Source organism: Nicotiana sylvestris, chromosome 5 (genome assembly GCF_000393655.2).
Source record: "Nicotiana sylvestris chromosome 5, ASM39365v2, whole genome shotgun sequence".
Lineage (NCBI taxonomy): Eukaryota > Viridiplantae > Streptophyta > Magnoliopsida > Solanales > Solanaceae > Nicotiana > Nicotiana sylvestris.
In genome coordinates this window covers 130,444,311-130,465,639 of record NC_091061.1, presented here as the reverse complement: position 1 = coordinate 130,465,639, position 21,329 = coordinate 130,444,311, and the positions used below count along the sequence as shown (strand labels likewise).

Sequence of the window (21,329 nt, the reverse complement as noted above, 5' to 3'; positions counted from 1 at the left end):
GTTCCACCTTATTGATTCACCTGATCAATTTCGTTAGCAACAGACATGTTTTTTTGCTAAAAATGAGATTTGAAAAATGAACAGATTATCAGATTTTCGGTAATGGAACCAATTTGTTTAACCAAAAAATACTTCTTATGGTCAAAGCTAATATTAAACAAACATCCGGTTACTGTTAACCAAAATTACTTCACTTTCTTGGTAATTCAAAGAATAAGGAAAATAAGGGAAACACTAAGTAAGAAAAGAAAGCTTATTGTTGATTGCTAATCTCTCCCAGAATTGCGGATTGGACACTTGAATCAAATAAAGCAAAAGACTGATTGCATATATTGAAAAATATTCAGATGCCAGTACAAAATGAGGTATGGGTCCTTATATAAGGATACATAATTGTAAGGGTTTCCCTACTTAATTATGGTTGATTAATGACATTAGTTATCTTGGTTGCCCGATATTATATTTTGTCACAACCCTAGTTCGCCCTCCGTGAACTATCGTGACGACACCTAGTCTCTACGGCTAGGTAAGCCTAACAAATGCAGAAAAAGAACAATTGTGGAAAAATAATAATTAAAAACCGAGATAACAAAATGAAACAGTGTTTAAGATGCAGCCTGACATATAACAATACAAAATCTTAACCTAACACTCCCAAAATCCGGAGCCCCATGAATCACAAGCTAAGAGTTTACATAAAAATCTCCGACTCCAGAAATATTTATCAATAAGGAAAATACAAAAGGGCTATACTAGTACTGAGAATAGAAAGGGACTCTTTGGTCTGCGGACACTGCAGATATACCTAGAAGTCTCTACGAAAGCGCCTCACCTCAAGCGTGATAAGACTGAGTGGAAGTACCTGGATCTGCACATGAAAAACATGCGTAGAAAGGGCATGAGTACACCACATCGGTACTCAATAAGTGTCAAGCCTAACCTCGGTCGGGTAGTGACGAGGAAAGTTAGGGCCCTACTGAGATTAAATGAAATATAAGGTATAACATTATAGAATAAGGCAGTATGATTAAGTGCAACAGTAAGAAATGATATAGAATAGAAAGAACAACAACAACTATAATAGAGGCAAAAATGATCACAGAAAAGAGTACAGCTCAACACAGAGATAACAACCGGGGATCTCCCAGGATACCATCCTTTAGTCCCAATATACATATCCAGTTGATCTCCCAGGATACCATCCTGTAGTCCAACTCATAGTGCGCGGGGGATCTCCCGGGATACCATCCCGTAGTCCCAAAGTAAACACATAACAACAACAACAAGAATACACAATCCAATTCAAATTCCATACCAAGGTAAAACAAGTATTTATAGCCTAGCATGCTGCACATAATCCAAATAAGGTAGTTTGAGATAGTAAAGCAATTAAGTCAATTAGACATGCTTCCCTAAGCTAACAATAGGCTTAAATTGCAAGTAGTATAAACAGAAAAAAAAAACACAATTATAATAACTTAATGAAAACCGGATTTTAAAAAATTAGCACAATTACGCACTCGCCACCTCACATACCAAGCATTTCAAATATCAATAATACCAATTCCTAAGGGGAGTTTCCCCCACACAAGGTTAGGCAAGCCACTTACCTCGAACCGACTCCAAAGTCAACCCGAAAATACGTTCTTACCACGAGTACTCGACTCCAAATGGCCCAAATCTATTCAATTCAAGTGCATAGTGTAAATAACACTTCAATTAACTGATTCTACAAATACATTCTAAGCTAATACGCGAAATTAGGTAAAATGACCAAACCGCCCCTCGGGATCACGTCTCAGAATCGGGTAAAATTCATATTTTTAGAATCCTCATACTCTCCCGAGTCTAACCATACCAAAATTATCCAAATCCAATGTCAAATTCCCAATAGAAACTCGAAATTTAGGTCTAAGAACTTTCTCCAAATTTCCCCTAATTTTCATCCCAAATCCGAAATTAAATGACAAAACTAAGTTTAGATTATAGGAATACAACTAGAAAGGGATTAAGAATTGTTACCCACTGATTTCCTCTTCAAAATCCTCCCAAAATCGCCCTCTCCCGAGCTCCAAATCAATTTTAACTTTTGAAACTAAACCCTCAAAATTTTTATTTTCTGCCCAGACAATCCGCATCTGCGGACCAAGTTCCGCATCAGCGGGACCATTTCTGCGGTCTAACAAATCGCATATGTGGTTCTCACTAAAAGGCCTGGGACTGCATCCGTGGTCGCTCACTCGCACGTGCGACATCGCAGACGCGTCCAAACATCTGCTTCTGCGACTCTTCGCAGTTCACCTCATGTCCGCTTCTGCAGCTTGATTCTACATCTGCGAGAGTCTCACCTGCGGCCTCTCAACCGCAGATGCGATTTTGACAGTAGCCATAAACTTCAGCTGCAACTTTAGATTTCCAATATTTCCGTTAATCATCCGAAATCACCCCAAGATCCCCGGGACATCAACCAAAAGCACAAACAAGTCTAATCCCACTGTTCAAACTTATACGAATCTTCAAAACACCTCAAACAATATCGAATCATCCAATATGCTTTCGATCAAAAAGTCTATCAAACCTCGTCCGAATGACTTGAAATTTTGCACACACGTCACATTCAACACTACGGAGCTACTCCAAATTCCGGACTTCCTTTCTGGCCACGATATCAAAATCTCACTATCGAACCGGAAACTTCAAAAATTCAACTTTCGGCATTTCAAGCCTAAATTAGCTATGGACCTCTAAAACACTATCCGAACACGCCCCTAAGCCTGAAATCACCCAACGGAGCTAAGGAATAGTCGAAATTCCATTCCGAGGTCGTCTTTACACTGCTCCGACTACGGACTAAATTCTACAACTTAAACTCTAATTTAGGGACTAAGTGTCCCAAAACTCTCCGAAACTCCAAATAAATCCTCCCGAAAACTCACAATAGCAGAAACAAACACGGGGAATGCAGTTAATAGGGGATCAGGGCATTAATTCTTAAATAACCGGTTGTTACATCCTCCTACACTTAAACATTCGTTCGTCCTTGAACGAGCATAGAGACATATCTGAAGTAGTGCAAAAGATGATGGTAACGGCTGCGCATATCCTGCTTGATCTCCTTATCGCCTTCTTAGACCGGCTGACCCCGCCACTGAAACTTTACTGATACAATGTTCTTTGACCTAAGCTTTCTAACTTGCCTGTCCAATATTGCCACTGGCTCCTCAACGTAAGATAGATCCTTGTCCAACTAGACTGAACTTAAATCCAACACATGAGACGAATCCCCATAATACCTCCGAAGTATCGAAACATGAAATACCGAATGAACTCCTGCCAAGCTGGAAAGTAAGGCAAGCTCAGAAGAAACCTCCCCAACACGCTGCAATATCTCAAAAGGACAAATAAACCTCAGACTCAACTTCCCTTTCTTCCTGAATCTCATAACACGCTTCATAGGAGAAACCCGAAGCAAAACCCGCTCTCCATCCATGTAGGAAATATCACGAACCTTCCAGTCCGCATAACTTTTCTGTCTTGACTTCTGTACGGAGCCTATCCTAAATCACCTTAACCTTTTCCAAAACATCCTGAACCAAGTCTGTGCCCAATAATCTAGCCTCACCCGGCTCAAACCAACCCACTGGGGATCTACACCGCCTACCATATAAAGCCTCATACGGTGCCATCTGAATGCTACGGTGCTATCTGATAGCTGTTGTTGTAGGCAAACTCCGCCCATGGCAAGAAATGATCCCAAGACCCTCCAAACTCAATCACACACGCACAGAGCATATCCTCAAGAATCTGAATAGTGCGCTCGTACTGTTTGTCCATCTGAGGGTGAAATGATGTACTCAACTCCACCCAAGTACCCAACTCATGTTGTACGGCCCTCTAGAACTGTGATTTGAACTGAGTACCTCTATCTGATATGATGGAAACTGGAATACCATGCAGACGAACAATCTTCCGGATATAAATCTCCGCCAACCGCTCCTAAGAGTAGGTGGTAAACAGAAATGAAATGCGTGGACTTGGTCAGTCGATCCACAATTACCCAAATGGCATCGAACTTCCTCAAAGTCCGTGGGAGCCCAACTACAAAGTCCATGGTGATATGCTCCCACTTCCACTCCAGAATCTCTATCTGTTGAAGCAACCTTTCCGGTCTCTGGTGCTCATACTTCACCTGCCGACACTTGAGGCACCGAGCTACAAACCCAACTATATATTTCTTTATACGCCTCTACCAATAGTGTTGCCTCAAATCTTGGTACATCTTCGCGGCACCCGGATGAATGGAATACCGCGAACTATGAGCCTTCTCTAGAATTAACTCCCGAAACCCATCAACATTGGGTACACAAATCCGACCCTGCATTCTCAATACCCCATCAGCACCAATAGTCACATCTCTAGCATCACCGTGCTGAACCTTGTCCTTGAGGACAAGCAAATAGGGGTCATCAAACTGACACTCCCGGATACGATTAAATAAGGAAGACCGACAAACCACACAAGCTAGAACCCGACTGGGCTCTGAAAGATCCAATCTCACAAACTGGCTGGCTAAGGATTGAACATCCATCGCCATGGGCCTCTCTGCTGCTGGTAAATAAGATAAACTCCTTAAACACTTGGCCCGACGACTCAAAGCATCAACCACCACATTGGCCTTGCCTAGGTGATACAGAATAGTGATATCATAGTCTTTCAGCAGCTCTAACCACCTCCTATAGCACAAATTAAGATCCTTCTGCTTGAACAAATGCTGCAAACCTCGGTGATCAGTATAAATCTCACAAGGCACACCATATAAATAATGACGCTAGATCTTCAAGGCGTGAACAATAGCAGCTAACTCGAGATCATGGACAGGATAATTCTTCTCATGTGCCTTCAAATGTTTGGACGCGTAGGAAATCACCCTACCATCCTGCATCAATACCACTCCAAGGCCAATCCTCGAGGCATCACAACAGACAGTATAAGACCCCGAACCTGTAGGCAATATCAAAACTGGGGTTGTAGTCAAATCTGTCTTGAGCTTCTAAAAGCTTGCCTCACACTCTTCCGTCCATTGGAATGGAGCACCCTTCTGGGTCAGCCTGGTCATATGGGCTACAATCGATGAAAATCCCTCAACAAAACGACGGTAGTAACCCGCCAAGCCAAGAAAATTTCGGATCTCTATAGCTGAGGATGGTATGGGCCAACTCTGCACTGCCTCTACTTTCTCCGGATCCACCTGAATACCCTCACTCGATACCACATGGCCTAAGAATGTCACGGAATCCAACCAGAACTCACATTTCGAGAACTTTGCATATAACTTTTTTTCCCTCAAAGTCTGAAGCACTATCCTCAAGTGTTGCTTATGATCTTCCCGACTCTGGGAATACACCAGAATATCATCAATAAAGACAATGACGAACGAGTCAAGATACGGTCGAAACACATTATGCATCAAGTGCATAAAGGCTTCTGGGGCATTGGTCAGCCCAAATGACATAACAAGGAACTCGTAATGATCATACCGAGCCCTGAAAGCAGTCTTCAGGATATCTGGCTCCCGAATCTTCAACTGATGGTAACCTAAGCGCAAGACAATCTTAGAAAACACTCGTGCACCCTGTAGTTGGTCAAAGAAAGCATCAATAAGGGGTAAAGGATAACAGTTCTTCACTGTGACTTTGTTCAACTAGCGATAATCAATGCACATACGCATAGAACCATCCTTCTTTTTCATTAACAAGACAGGAGCACCTCAAGGTGATACACTGGGCCGAATAAAACCCTTATCAAGCAGTTCCTAACTGATCCTTCAACTAAGGAGGAGCCGTACGATACGGAGGAATAGAAATGAGATGAGTGTCCGACACCATATCAATGCCAAAATCAATATCTCTATCGGGCGGCATGCCCGGAAGTTCGGTCGGAAACACATCAGGAAAAACCCGTACTATTGGGACTGAATCAACTATAGAGGTATCAATACTGACATCTCTCACATAAGCTAGATACGCGGCACACCCCTTCTCAACCATTCACTGAGCCTTAAGGAAAGAAATAACTCTACTGAGAGTGTGATCTAAAGCACCCCTCCACTCAACACGCGGTACACTTGGCATAGCCAGCATCACGGTTTTGGTGTGACAATCAAGAATAGCATAATGGGGTGACAACCAGTCCATGCCTAAGATAATATCAAAATCTACGATGCTGAGCAACAATAAATTAGCTATGGTCTCAAAACCACTAAGAGCAACCAAAAATGACCGATAAACGCGGTGCACAACAAGAAAATCTCCCACAGGAGTAGAAACATAAATAGGGGGAGTCAAAGAATCCCAAGATACACCCAAATGTGGAGAAAAATAACAAGACACATAAAAATAGGTGGAGCCTGGATCAAATACAATCGATATATCTATATGACAAACCAGGACAATACCTGTGATGACAGAATCGGAGGCGATAACCTCGGTACGGGCAGGAAGGGCATAGTATCTGGCCTGGCCTCCCCCTCTAGGGCGACCTCTGCCTCCCTGAGCAGGTGGGATAGCGACTAGAGCTGTAACCATAGCCTGAGAACTCTGCGGGGCACGCTGTGGCTGAGAAGTGTGTGGAGGTGCACCCCTCCTACGTATGGGGCAATCCCTCACCATATGGCGTGTGTCAACTCACTCAAAACAAGCTCTGGGAGGACGTGGCGGCTGTGACTGGCTCGGGCCAGGTCTATTGGATTGACTACTGGAAGCACCCTGCGCAGGAGGCACACTAGATATTAGATGTGCATAATAAGTCTCCTGAGGCTAGGGAGGAGCTGGAATACCACTGGCTGCTGGGAGAGCTAAATGAACAGGGCGACTCATATAACCCCGACCATGACGACCTACAGCTGGGGCACGAGCAGCAGAATAATGGCCCGACTCTCGAGACCTCTTGACCTCCCTCTCATCTCTATCCCTAGCATGCATACCCTCAATCCTCCTAGTAATGCTCACCACCCGCTGATAAGAAATATCCATCTCCAACTCATGCGCCATACTAGACCTGATGCTGGGAATAAGCCCCTCATTAAACCGGCGAACCCTCTCGCGAACAGTAGAAACTAAGGCTGGCGCATGTCTAGCCAAGCTGGTGTAACTGACAGCATACTCCGAGACAGTCATAGTACCCGGCGCAAATGCTTAAACTCTGTGCACCATGCATCCCTGAGGCTCTGAGGAACACACTTCCTCAGGAACATATCTGAAAACTGAGTCCAAGTCAGGGAAACAACCTCATCCAGACTGTCTAACTCATAGGTGCGCCACCACTCATAGGCGGTTCCTCGAAGCTGGAAGGTAATGAAGGAAACCTCGCTCGATCCTGATATACCCATGGTACGGAGAATATGGTAACACTCATCTAGAAATCCAAGAGCATCATCTGATGCTAGACCACTGAATACAGGAGGCTTGTACTTCTTGAACCTCTCAAGCCTCAACTGCTCATCCTCGGAGACCACTGCCCTGTCCTCGGGTTGATCTGGGACTACAGGCTATACAGGAATAATCTCTAGGACTTGCTCAACATGCACTCGCTACTCAGGAGTGTGGGTGGTGGGAGTCTGTGCTCGTCCTCCAGCCTACGATGTAGCTACAGCAAGGGGAAGCAACCCTGCCTGAGCCAGAGTGGTGTACATGCTCATGAATTATGCAAGAGTCTCCTGGAGCGCTGGAGAAGTAGTAGCAGTAGGCGTATCAGGTGTCTGGACTCCGGCTCGAACTGTTGGTGGTACCTCAAGGGCAGCTCGCGCGGGTGCTCTGGCTGCACCGCTTGTGCGTCCTCGACCTCTACCCCGGCCCCGACCTTTGACGGCTGTAGTAAGGGGTGCAAGTGCCTGATCATCTCTGGTAGCACATGTCCTCACCGCCTGTTTGACCTGCGCGTTTCCCTTTAATATATAAGGTCCTTATATTATTTCCCTATATCCAAACCCTAAATCTGAAGATACAGAAACGACGCCCCATCCGTACTGTCCATCATCTTCTTCGCTAAGCCAACCTCAACTCGCCTGAAACTAAGGCGAGTTCACTCAAATGGGCCCCCTCCTGTCCACGTCACTTTATTCAAACGGATTTCTGTTAGAGAAAAAAGAATATTCCCTCCGAATCTATTCTTGTGAGGGAGGAGAAGAAATGTTCAGAAAATTAGTAGAGTAAATTTTTAGGGTTTTTGAAGTTTTTCCTTTTCTTGAGGCCTTTTCTTTTCAGTCTGCTCTCTTCAAAAAAAAATATAAGAAATTAAATGGTCTGAGTTTGTGTTCTTCATTCAAGCTTCATTTTCAAAAGAAATCAGAGAAAGCACAAAAAATGTTTTCAGCATTTTTTTTTTGTTGATTCTGGGTTCTCAAGAATGGGTTTGGATTGAGTTGATTTCGATTCTCAAAGCTGTGGATTTGCCGTTGATTTCTGTTGATTTTTACTGCTGATTTGCTAAGCTTCTTCACTTTCTCTTAGCCTTTATTTAGCACTTTGCTAGTTGATTCACCTGCTTCCTAGGTACGTATGTTTGCTCAGCGATTTTCATGTTGTAGAGCTCAAATTTCAGATTCAATACAAATGGTATATTCCTTGTTGGCTTTGTTTGGTATGAATTTTATCATGTTGTTCTGTGTCAAATCAGTTTTGTTGATTTGCTGGTGGTTTAACTTTCCTCGTTAGTTGTTCTGATTTCTAAGCTTGCTGGTCAGATACATACTTTAGTTTTTTTTTTCCACAAAATTGGACGTAATGAATGTATTGGTATCCAGCCTTAGAATTTGACTGATATTCGGTTTGTTTCAAGGGCTTCACTGCCACAACAAGGGCGTTAATTGTAGTAGTTGAGTTTAGTTCTTAATTTGAAGTTTGAGAGTTATTTTTGTTAACACGTGATATTTTGCAAAGCTATTTAGTAATTGTGTCTGAAATATGCTGATTCCAGACAAACATGAAATTCAGCTTGATAAATTCCCAAATTTTTATGGCTGAATCAGTTGTACTTGGTGTTAATTTACTAATTGTTGAACTAGCATACATGAATAAGAAGCCATAGTATATTGAATGATTAAATCTCAGTTTATGAGCATGTCAACTTTCAGATATTTTTATCATTGAGTTTGCTTTATAATACCAGCAGCTATAAATAGAGCTTGAGTTCTCGAAATATTTATCCCTAAAAGGTTGAGGAAACCAATATGTAGAGAACGTGATTCATGAGAAAATCTCATTAAAAAATGTAAAAAGTACATCTCTTTGTAACAGTTAGCAAAGAAGTGTAGCAGCACCATCGTGACAGTGCTTTAATTTAGAATTGGATGCGTCATATGATTATATCAGTTTGTTATTTTTCTTATTATGCTCAGTACTCATGTTTTATTCTTTCTTTCAATGTAGTTTCTTTGGTTGGCAAGAAATGGGTATTTCAGATTATTTGTCGTACAGTGCTTGAAGGCGCTATATTGTCCAAATCCTTCAAGCTTAGTAGGGTAATTGAACTTGCTAATAAATCCAATAGCTAATCTTACGCCTCTTCCCCAAATAGCGTTCCATACTTCTGATGGTCTCGCAATAATCTCAAACTTAGAAAGAAATAATTAATAAACATCGTAGCTTGCTTTAGGCGCGATTAATTAAATTATTACAACTACGGGTACGGTTCCTATGACGTGGTTGTGATAACTAGTTTTAAATTAGATTAACATAGGAGCACCTTTAGTTTGCCTTTTAAATATATAACCCTTTTCTTAAAATAATTTGAGGTGTGCCATGCTTTAAACTTATAATACATGGCCCTCACAAAATTAGATCAAGAGCTAATCCTTTTTTAGAAAATAACTTGAGGTGCGCCACACACAAATAAATTCTATAATCTATGGCCCTCACGTAAATATAAAATTAGTATAGAAATTACCTTGAATTTTCGTAGTTTGCTTTAGGCGCGTTTATTAAATAATTGTCATAGCTACGGGTACGGTTCCCGTGACGTAGTCGTGACACTTAATTACTAAAATCCGAGGGTATATTTATGTGACCCGGCCACAATTTAATCTTTAGAAAATTAAACATTTTGTAAATCGTGGGTACGGTTCCCGTGACATGATTCACAATATGTAACAATAATTATTAAAAAGCGGTTTTTAAAAAGTTAAAAATGCACAATAGGTTTAAAACGTGTGGTAAATCAGATAATAGGCCAATATTAATAGTTTAAGCGACTGTGATAGAACCACGGAACCCGGGAGTGCCTAACACCTTCTCCCGGGTTAAAAAATTTCCCTATCTAGAATTTCTAATTCGCAGACTTATAATATAAAGTCGAGTTTTCCTCGATTTGGGATTTAAAATAAACTGGTAACTTGGGACACCAATTAAACTATTCCAAGTGGCGACTCTAAAAAATTAAATAAAATAATCTCATTTCGAATAATGTCACTTTAATTGGAAAAACTCCCTTATATACCCCCCTTGGGGTGTAAAAAGAGGGAGGAGTGACAGCTCTGACGACTCAACTGGGGAACAAAACGTAGAACATCGGTTCAGGGTTCAAGAATTCGAGCTTAGAATAACTGTTATATTTGACTTTATTTATTATCTGATTTCTACATGGTTGGGCCTAATATGCTAAATGTCGCTTTTTATCGCTTTGATATTATTTGAACTGTATATAAACTATTACGAAACCCTTCACTTCTCATCTTCGGGGATGTGCACGCTGGTGTGACTCCTCTTTCTGTTAGTGTCATACCTTGAATTAGAAAGAGGCTCGGACAAGTTACAAAGATGGATGGCCTTTTGGTTCCCGGTACGTAGCCCCCCTCGGCTCGAGTTGTCCGCTCGGGTATACAAAGTCTAGAACAATATACTCAGGTTTTAAACTTAGAATAACTCAGCCTCATGTCGGATCCCTAGTAGGAACGCTTGTTTGCATCATATGCATTTGACTTTGGGGACTCAACATAGGGGTTGGTCCGGCTAGGACAGGTGGACCCCAAAATCGAAAGACCATACTGATGCATATTTTACGTGCTACTTGTACAATTATTTGCTTCAGTTTGCATGTTGACCGGTTACTAGAATAGGGAGGAAATTGGGAAAAATAAAATTGAGGTACGAGAGAGATTGATTACCCGCCTTTGAAAAAACCTGGTGTCCAAATTATGCCGAAACTCTACCGAAATTTTGAAAAAAAAAAGAATTTGGCATCTTTTCTCCATTTTGTTATGTCAAAACTGACCGAACTACGCAAGTTTAATTCTCACCGGATGTGGGATACGTAGGCAACCCTCACCGGGTCCAACTCCATTTTGCAAAAATAACCCAAAATGTGAAATGTTGTTATTCTGTCATAAATAAAACTAGGTGATGTCGTTCTTGTCTAAATAGCCCAAAATGTCCCCAAAACGACGCCGGATGGCTATTTTTGCAAATATAGCCACCTATTGCCCTTTTCAAATTTTCTGCTACTTAGCAAGCACTGCCCTAAAATCTTCCTTTGCAAGGTGCTGAAGGGCCGTATTTGCAAAAGTAGCGGGGTTATTTAAATTTTTGCAAAATTGACCTCTTTTATAAAATTCGCTTTGTTTTAAACCAATCACCTTAATTTAAATGTGCAGAATGAGCATGAGTCAAAACTTGCCAATAAATGTCATAACCAAGATTCCTTTGGAACTGTACATGTGGTGGGAGGATCTGGGTAAATCAGGACATGATGTGGTCAACCATTACTTGGGGGGTCTTACCGGGTTGTTGAAGATCAGGCCTAGAGGAGACATAATAAAAGCACTGGTTACGTTTTGGGATCCTGCTCACAATGTGTTTCATTTCTCGGACTTTGAACTCACACCCACTTTGGAAGAGATAGCTGATTATGTTGGGAGTACTGAAGCTTTGAGACATAAATACCTGGTTACCCCAAGAGCCGTCACTCCACACAAGTTTCTATATTTGCTAAAGATAAGCAGGGGGAGTCCAATACCCAGATTTGGCAGCTGGGTTTTCCACTCCACAATTCATATACCAGCGATACAGACACATAGGGGGGTTCAACAATCCAGAAAGCAAATTTTGCAGCAAAGGAAATCGACTAAAATAGGAAGAACATAGATGCTTCGCTTTCATGGTGGCATTTTTGGGTCTTCTAGTGTTTCCCATGATGATGGGAATATCGATGTACGTATAGCCGGGGTTGTCAACATTTTGCCTATCCAGGCCAAAGAACCATCACACCCATGATAGTGTCTGAAATATTCCAAGCTCTCACAGCCTGCAAAGCCGGAGCAGACCTTTTTGAAGGGTGCAACCTATTGCTACAAATGTGGATGATTGAGCATCTATGTCATCGTCCTCAGTACATGAACTATGGGTCGACGGGGGAAAGCTGCATAAAGGAGTTTTATACAAGGGTCAACAGGTTCAACATGCCATAAGGGGTCGCAGAATGGATATTACTCCGTCACTGCAAATCAAATAGAATGGACGTTGGGTTGGCTTCCTGTTGATGAAATCATATACATACCAGCCACCAGTCCCCACTTCTTCCTGATAGGTCTCAGAAGTGTCTAGACTTATGTCTCGTACCGGGTTTTGAGACAGCTATGGAGATGTCAAATAGTTTCCAAGGATGAGGACCTTAGCCTTCATGTGGTAGAGATTCGTTCTGATGGCCAGTTTCATGAAGCAGTGGTTTGCTAGATGTGGAATGAGTGCCAATATTTGACGGCAAATACCCGAGTACGTGATCTGTCCAGAGTGAAGTCTCACCCGATTACCTCGCTTGGTACAAAAGGAAAGTTGAGTTTGGAAGGCCAGCTAAAAGACCCCACTTTCAAGAATTTGTTGAGGCATCACAAGAACAGTGGGAGTGGTTGACAAAAGAAAATGAATACCGGGCCACCATAACCAGATTGGAAGGGCAGATCAGAGACCTTAAGTTCAATAGTGATGTGCAAGCCGCCGCGGATGAGGGTGAGAAGAAAAAATTAGCCCAAGAAAATGAAGTCCTCCGGGCCTAGATCCAAAGGATGAAGATAGCTGCGGAGAATCCAGAAAGAAGCTGAGCAGATGAAAGACTCATTAATGGCCTCAGGAAGAAAATATGTGAGTACGGGAATGATTTAGAAGAATCCGAAAATAGTCTGGCAAGAGCCCGGGCACAGTTAGCGAAGAACGCAAAGGGGCGAGCAGAGTTTGTTCGACAGTTAAAAAGGAAATATGATGGAGAAGTCACAAACTTGAAGAAAAAGCTAACTACTCTCGAGAATGAGATGGCTAAACAAGCCAACGGCTTCAAAGCCGAGAGAGGACATTGCTACGCTTTGATGGCACAACTAGAGGGAGACTTATTGCATTTGCAAGAATAGAATCACTCGGCCACCCAGGTTTTGGAGGCTAGATCTCAGTAAATTGGGCATTTGCTGCAAAAAAAATGGCATCATCAGGGAAAGGGTTAGAAGAATCGCCGACTACATTGTGATGAAGTACAACGAATGTGAGGACATGACCAGGTCCATGTTTTTCACCACAGTAATTATCTTCGTTCGCCAGATACTGGATGATCTCTACCGCCTCCAGTATGATATGGCACGTAGTCCTGCAGCAAGACCAGTTGGTGTTCCTAGAGCAGGATTGGAGGCATTGATGTACTCTTGATTGTTCTCTCTTCGTCGAGTCTGTATTTTCATTCCTAAAGTCTGTTTCGAGTCTGTTTTAGTTTCCAATTCTCAAGTATGTAGGATCGAGTCTTTGTAATAGAGAAAATTAAAGGTCTTATTTCAATGAAAATTTGAATAACCAAAAATGTTTTATTTATTTTGATTTTTTATTCCTTGAACTACATGATGATTTGATTCACGCGGCGTCGTGATATGTAGGCGATTTCATCGGATCCGGTCATGATTTTTGTAAATAACTCAAATAACAGAGGAATGTGGAAAAGAGAAAACCAAAAAGGAAAAACCAAAAGAAAAGAGAGAAAACAACGAAAAGAGAAAGAGAGCAAGAGAGAAGATCAGGGAGATAAAAAAAGATGGGATGAGACATGTAATCATTGCAAAATATGTAGAAACAGATTTAACTACATAGGTGTATCACACCCTCAATGTGCGATTTCCTATGCGTTAATTATTTCAAACTAATAGTTTTGTTGTCTACTGTTGAGTTTAGGTTCTGTTTTAAGGTGGTTGGTTTGTGGTAACCTGGCTTCACACCCATACTTTACAAGATCCAAGGACAGTGTATAAATGTCATCGGAAGGTCATCCTCCAACAATTCCCATCCCAGAGGATATAACTCGCTATCAGTTATCCCAACCTCAAAGTCAGCGGCTGCTAAAGAGAACAAGGCACTGTGCCTCGGCGTGCTAGAAATGTGGGATGCCTGGTCCAATGGGAGAGAGCCGCCAAGTGCCATACCCGGTTTCCCCAAGATACTTCCCAGAGCAAATGGAAATTCCAATGTCCCAATAAATTACCCGAATACCCCACTTGGATACCCTACCATCTCAGCTCACTTCATCGGAACACCTTCTGAAGTTTGCCCCCAGGTAGTTTCGGGAGTGGCCTCCAACATATTTACCGCACCACTAACCTCAGCTGCGGTATAACCAACTGTGCCCAGGCCAAGCTTTGAGCCATCATCTTTCACTTTCCAAGTACCATCTTTTCCACCAGAACCTACTAATTTCACCACCAATTCTTACCCTTAACAACCCCGGTACGAGTTTACCTCGGGATAAAAGAAGGCTATAAAGAACCCCGAGCAAGAGGAAATTACCCAAAAAATGAGGAGCATTGAACATTGCCTTAAGAATATACAAGGCTTGAGCGGACAAAAGAGCGTATCCTACGCTGATCTATGTATGTTCCCACATGTGCATTTGCCCCTGGGTTTCAAGACCCTAAAGTTCGAAAAATATGACGGGCACAGGGATCCCATAGCCTACCTCAAGAGATATTGCAATCAACTAAGAGGGGCAGGTGGAAAAGAGAAGCTTCTCATGGCTTATTTTGGAGAGAGTCTAGGGTGCATTGCATCCGAGTGGTACATGGATCAGGACATATCTCGTTGGCACATTTGGGATGATCTGGCTCGAGATTTTGTCAGGCAGTTTCAGTATAACATAGACATAGCTCCATACAGGAATTCTCTATCGAATCTCAAGAAGAAGTCATTGGAAAGTTTCCGAGAATATGCTGTTAAATGGCGCGAACATACGGCCAGGTTCAAGCCCCCGATAGATGAAATGGAAATGGTTAGTGTTTTTCTACAAGCCCAAGAGGCTGACTACTTTCAGAATATGATGTCTGCAATGGGGAAACCGTTCGCTGAGGCCATCAAGATTGGTGAGATGGTCGAGAATGGTCTGAAGACAGGGTGCATATTAAGCCAATCTGCCATAAGAGCTACGTCCCAAGCAATTCAAAGCGGATTCGGAGGTGTAGCAAAAAGAAAGAAAAAGGAAGAAGTGGTAATGGCGGCTTCAGGTCTGAGAAACCCCCGTCCACCCAGAAGTTACTTCCCTCCAAGCACCCCACAACATTATTATCCTTATCAGGATGTGGCCTATGCTATGGATCCTCAGCCGTATGCAGTAATGAATGCCTAGCCATACGCTAGGCGACAACAATAGTTTAACCAAAACCGAGCTCCATTCCCTAAAAATAACCCTCATCGCCAAGCTCCATATAATCCCCGACCCCTCAAAATAATTTTCCATACAATGCCCATGCTCGGGAACCACCTAGAAGAACAAATTTCATGCCTATTGGTGAATCATACTCTAGCCTTTTCCCTACACTTGTCCAAATGGGTTTGTTGCAACCCGTACCCCAAACCAGGCAAAACCCAGAGTCGCCCTCTTACCGACCTGGTGCTCGATGTGCTTACCATTCGGGAGCGGATGAGCATGACACTGAAGACAGTTGGACTCTCAAAAGGGCAATCAAAAACTTAATAGAGCAAAAAAGGGTGGTGCTGAAAGATTATGAGATCCCCAATGTGACTAACAATCTGTTGCCGGCTCACAACAACAGGCCAATTATCGCGATGATTTTTGAAGATAAAGAGTTTGACCCAGCTTTAAAAGCCATCATTGCCATCGCCGATATTGAAAAGAAGCCAAGGGCAGTTGCAAAGCAAGGCAAGGGGGAGAAAAAGAGCAACTCCGCCCCTCAAAGTGCAGAAAAGATGGTGGAAACCAAAATAGGGGCAACACCCCCTAAATACGCCATTCTTTATGTTCCCCAAGCTCACAGGAAAGAACAATTGGCATTGAGTCCTCCTAAGAGGTTCGAGCTGAACAAAGGACCCATGATGTATGTACCCAAAGGAACTTACGTGGTGCGAGGACCAATGATTCCAACTAGGCTAAACTAGCCTGTGGTCATTAGTCGCGCACCACAAAGGCCCATGAAAGACCCCACTGCAGTCCCCTGGAACTACAATAGAGCAATTGTGACATACAAAGGGAAAGAAATTGTAGGGGAAGTAAATGAAACCAACCCATCTGGGAAATACCTCAATCTGAAGGAAGTGAACAATGCCAAACAAAAGCACTTCCCGCTCAAAAATCCAGTTAGTGCCGAAGAAGTAGAAGAGTTCTTCCGAAAAATGAAAAATGCGAACTACGAGATAATTGACCAACTCTGAAAGTCTCCCGCTCAAGTTTCGCTTTTGTCTCTACTGATAAGCTAAACTGAGCATCAGAAAGTGTGGATAAAGACCCTCAATGAAGCTTATGTTCCAATTGAAACCACTGTCGAACAACTAGAAAAGATGGCAGAAAGATTCTTCGCAGTCAGTTAGATTTCCTTAAGCAAGAATGATTTGCCCCCGAAAGGTGTCGCCCAGAACAAAGCCCTCTATTTGACAGTTAAATGTGAGGGGTACTACGTAAAAAGAATTATGGTGGATGGTGGATCGGGGGTCGACATATGCCCTCTCTCAACTTTGCAAAGAATGGAGTTTGGGACTGAGAGAATCAGGCCTAACAATGTCTGTGTGCGTGCCTTTGATGACGTCAAGAGAGACACCATAGGCGAGATTCATTTGATTTTGACTATCGGTCTTGTGGATATAGGGGTGACATTTCAGGTCTTAGACATGGACAATTCTTATAATTTCCTCTTGGGAAGGCCTTGGATTCACGAATCAGGGGCCGTACCTTCCACTCTTCACGAGATGGTTAAATTTGAATATGAAGATCAGGAGATTGTTTTCCACGGAGAGGACGAGCAATCCATTTATAGGGACCCGTCAGTCCCATATCTCAAAGCTAGGAAAGGTAGCGAGCATATAGTTTATCAAGCTTTCGAGGTGGTGGTCGCAAATCAATGTGAGGAGGGAAGCCCATGTCCTCATCCTTTTCTATCAAATACGTCCATCATGGTCGCTTCTGAAATGATCAAGCATGGTTATAAGCCTAGGAAAAGACTCGGGGAATCATTGCACGGTATCACAGAACCTATCACTTTACATGCCAGCAAGAAGTTCTTCAGAGTGGGTTTTTTATGCCACAGAAACTGATGTGACATGGGCAAATGAACGAAAGAGCAATGGTTGGGTTCTACCTCAGCCAGTCCCACATCTCTACAAAACATTCGTCAAGCCCAAGTACGCAGAGGAAGAGGAAGATGAGGCTTACACAACCGAAGAAATTGAGGAAATATGTGGAGCTATGAGGCAGATGTTGTATAAAACCCTCATGGTCTAGCCGGGAGAAGGCTCGAACACCACTGAGGTGCTGTATATGGGGCCCAATGCCAAGTTGCAAAACTGGAAGGCTACTTCGTTCCCAGTTAGGCGGGAATCCCGATAGACCAGTCTTGCAACCTTTTCTACATCACGAGTTATTCCAGGGTGTAACTCGGATGTTTCTTTTAGTTTACTGTCTTTAAATTCCATTGTAAACCTTGTTATCTTCAAAATTCAATGAAATGAAATCAATATTTCATCATTCATGAATCTCTCTTTAATCTTTCTGATTTTTGTTACTTTTCTTATTTCTTCTTTCAGTTCTAATAATGCGGCTTTAAATAACATGACATACTTGCGGACTTCATGCCCATATCCAAACACGCTGTCTAATTGTGAAATAATGAATCAAGAACCGGAATATGATAAAGAAGAGGCTTTTAGGGAAATAAATCGAGAATTGGAACAATTTGAGAATAAGCCTAAGCCAAATCTAAAAGAAACCAAGCTGGTTAATTTGGGTAGTTCTGAAAAGGTCCAAGAAACCATGATAAGCATTTATACGGATGAAAGAACCAGGGATGCACTGATCCAACTTTTGTTTGACTTCAAAGATATGTTTTCTTGGTCCTACGATGATATGCCAGGATTAAGTGTTGATCTAGTGGTGCACAAATTGCTAACTTACCCCGATTGTCCTCATGTCCAGCAAAAACAAAGAAAGTTCAAAACTGACATTAGTGACAAGATCAAAGAAGAGGTCACCAAGCAGTTGAAAGCGGGTGTGATCAGAGTGGTCTAATACACCACATGGTCAGCTAATGTAGCACCAGTTCCAAAGAAAGACAGAAAAACCCGAGTGTGTATTGACTATCGTGGTCTGAACAAAGCAAGTCCCAAAGATAACTTTCCTCTTCCAAACATCCATATCCTCATTGACAACTATGCCAAACATGAGATACAGTCTTTCATGGATTGTTATGTTGTATATCATCAGGTCCTGATGGATGAAGAAGATGTGGAAAAGATAGCCTTCACCACACCCTAAGGCACCTATTGTTATCGGGTCATGCCGTTTGGTCTGAAGAACGCCGGGGCAACGTACATGAGAGCTATGACTACCGTCTTTCATGACATGATGCACCAAGAAATCGATGTGTATGTGGATGATGTGATCATTAAATCCAAGACACAAGATGACCATGTTTGGGACCTGAGAAAGTTCTTTGAGCGGCTGTGTAAGTATGACTTGAAGCTAAATCTGGCTAAATGCGCATTTGAGGTTCCGTCTGGCAAACTCTTGAGATTTATAGTCAGTCGGAGGGACATCGAGCTAGATCCAACAAATATAAAGTCTATTTGGGATTTACCTCCTCCAAGAACCAAGAAAGAGGTTATGAACCTGCTGGGAAGGTTGAACTACATCAGCCGGTTCATTGCTCAGTTGACTTCCACATGTGAGCCCATATTCAAGTTGTTGAAGAAAGACGCGACAATTAAATGGACAGATGAGTGTCAAGAATCCTTCGACAAAATCAAAGAATATCTATCGAATCCGCTAGTCTTGGTCCCACCCGAACCCGGGAGGCCTTTGTTCTTGTATTTGACAGTCTTGGAGAATTCCTTTGGATGTGTCCTCGGGCAACATGATGTGACCAGGAAGAAAGAGCAGGAAATACACTATCTAAGCAAGAAGTTCACTAGCTACAAAGCCAAATACACTTTGTTGGAAAGAACTTGTTGTGCCTAACTTGGGTCGCTCAGAAGCTCAGGCATTACCTGTTGGCCTATACCACTTACCTCATCGTCAGACTAGACCCGCTGAAGTACATATTCCAAAAGCCGATGACCATAGGGAGATTAGCCAAATGGAAAATCTTGCTCGTTGAGTTTGACATAGTGTATGTCACCCGCACGACAATGAAAGCCAAAGTTTTAGCAGATCACCTGGCTGAAAACCCTGTCGATGATGAATATTAGCCTCTGAATACCTACTTTCCAGATGAGGAAGTGAATTCAGTTGAAGTAATAGCAGAAGACACCAATGCTTAGAAAATGTTCTTTGATGGAGCTGTGAACGCAAAAGGTGTCGGGATTGGGGCAATTTTGATCTCACCCACTGGTCAATACTATCCAGCCATAGCCCGGCTTCAGTTTTTCTGCACAAACAACACCGTCGAGTATGAAGCCTGCATTATGGGTATGAATATGGCAATCGACCAAGATGTGGAAGAATTAATAATCATGAAAGATTCAGATTTGATTATCCAACAAGCCCAGGGAGAACGGGAAACTCGGGATGTCAAGTTTATTCAATACAGACAACATGTGGAAGATCTTAGCAAACGGTTCAAGTCAGTCAAGTTTAGGTACATTCCTCGGTTATACAATGAGTTAGCCGATGCACTTGCTACTTTGGCCTCGATGTTGCCGTATTCAGGCAATCTCCACATTGGCCCATTGTCCAAATCTAAGAAAGGCATGGTTACTACAATACAGTTGAGGTGGAACCGAATATTCAACCATGGTATCATGGTATCAAGAGATTTCTGAAAACAAAGGAATATCTCGAGCAAGCCAATGGAGACAAAAAAAACCATTAAAAGGCTTTCTAGTGGCTTTTTCTTGAGCGGAGAGGTCTTGTACAAAAGGATTCCAGATCTGAACTTGTTAAGATGTGTGGATGCCGAAGAGGCCAGAAGAATCATGCATGAAGTGCACACAGGAGTGTGTGGACCCCACATGAATAGGTATGTCCTGGTAAAGAAAATCCTTCGAGCGGGCTATTACTGGATGACTATGGAAAATGATTGCTTCAGTTTTGTCCGGAAATGTCATCAGTGTCAGGTACACGGTGACCTGATTTTTGCACTACCTACAGAACTACATCCTATGTCAGCACCGTGGCCATTTGTTGTTTGGGGTATGGATGTCATTGGGCCAATCGAGCCAAAAGCTTCAAATGGGCATAGGTTCATATTGGTTGCCATTGACTATTTCACAAAATAGGTTGAAGTAGTCACCCTCAAAGCCGTCACTAAGAAAGTAGTGGTAGATTTCGTGCACTCCAATATCATCTGCCGTTTTGGTATTCCTATGACCATCATTACGGACAATGATGCGAACTTGAATAGTCATTTGATGAGGGAGATATGCGAACAATTCAAGATCACGCATCGGAACTCTACCCCTTATCAGCCTAAAGCTAATGGTGTCGTTGAAGCAACAAACAAGAACATCAAGAAGATTCTTAGGAAGATGATCCAAAGTTCCAGGAAATGGCATGAAAAGTTTCCATTTGCATTGTTGGGATATTGCACAACCGTGTGCACATTAGTCGGAGCAACACCCTACCTATTGGTTTATGGCACTGAAGCCATAATACCATTAGAGGTTGAAATCCCATCTTTTCGAATCATTGTTGAGGCTGAAGTTGAGGATAGTGAGTGGGTCAAGATCCGCCTAGAATAGTTAACCTTGATCGACGAAAAGTAGATGGCCGCAGTTTGCCACGGACAGTTGTATCAACAAATAATGGTCCGTGCCTACAACAAGAAAGTGCGGCCTAGGAAATTTGAAGTTGGGCAACTTGTTTTGAGATGTATTCTC

At 42.4% G+C, this 21,329-nt stretch overlaps 1 protein-coding gene across 1 annotated transcript; it reads left to right on the top strand.

Annotated features, from left to right (window-relative positions):
- Positions 1-19,775: 19,775 nt before the first annotated feature.
- Positions 19,776-20,273, top strand: LOC104222011 (uncharacterized). Its single transcript, XM_070146920.1, has one exon. It carries the CDS (start codon positions 19,776-19,778, stop codon positions 20,271-20,273), a length of 498 nt encoding a protein of 165 aa, XP_070003021.1.
- Positions 20,274-21,329: the final 1,056 nt, after the last annotated feature.

Excerpts from the sequence above, each read along its gene's own strand:
- LOC104222011 (XM_070146920.1), top strand. The coding sequence starts at position 19,776 with ATGTTCTTTGATGGAGCTGTGAACGCAAAAGGTGTCGGGATTGGGGCA.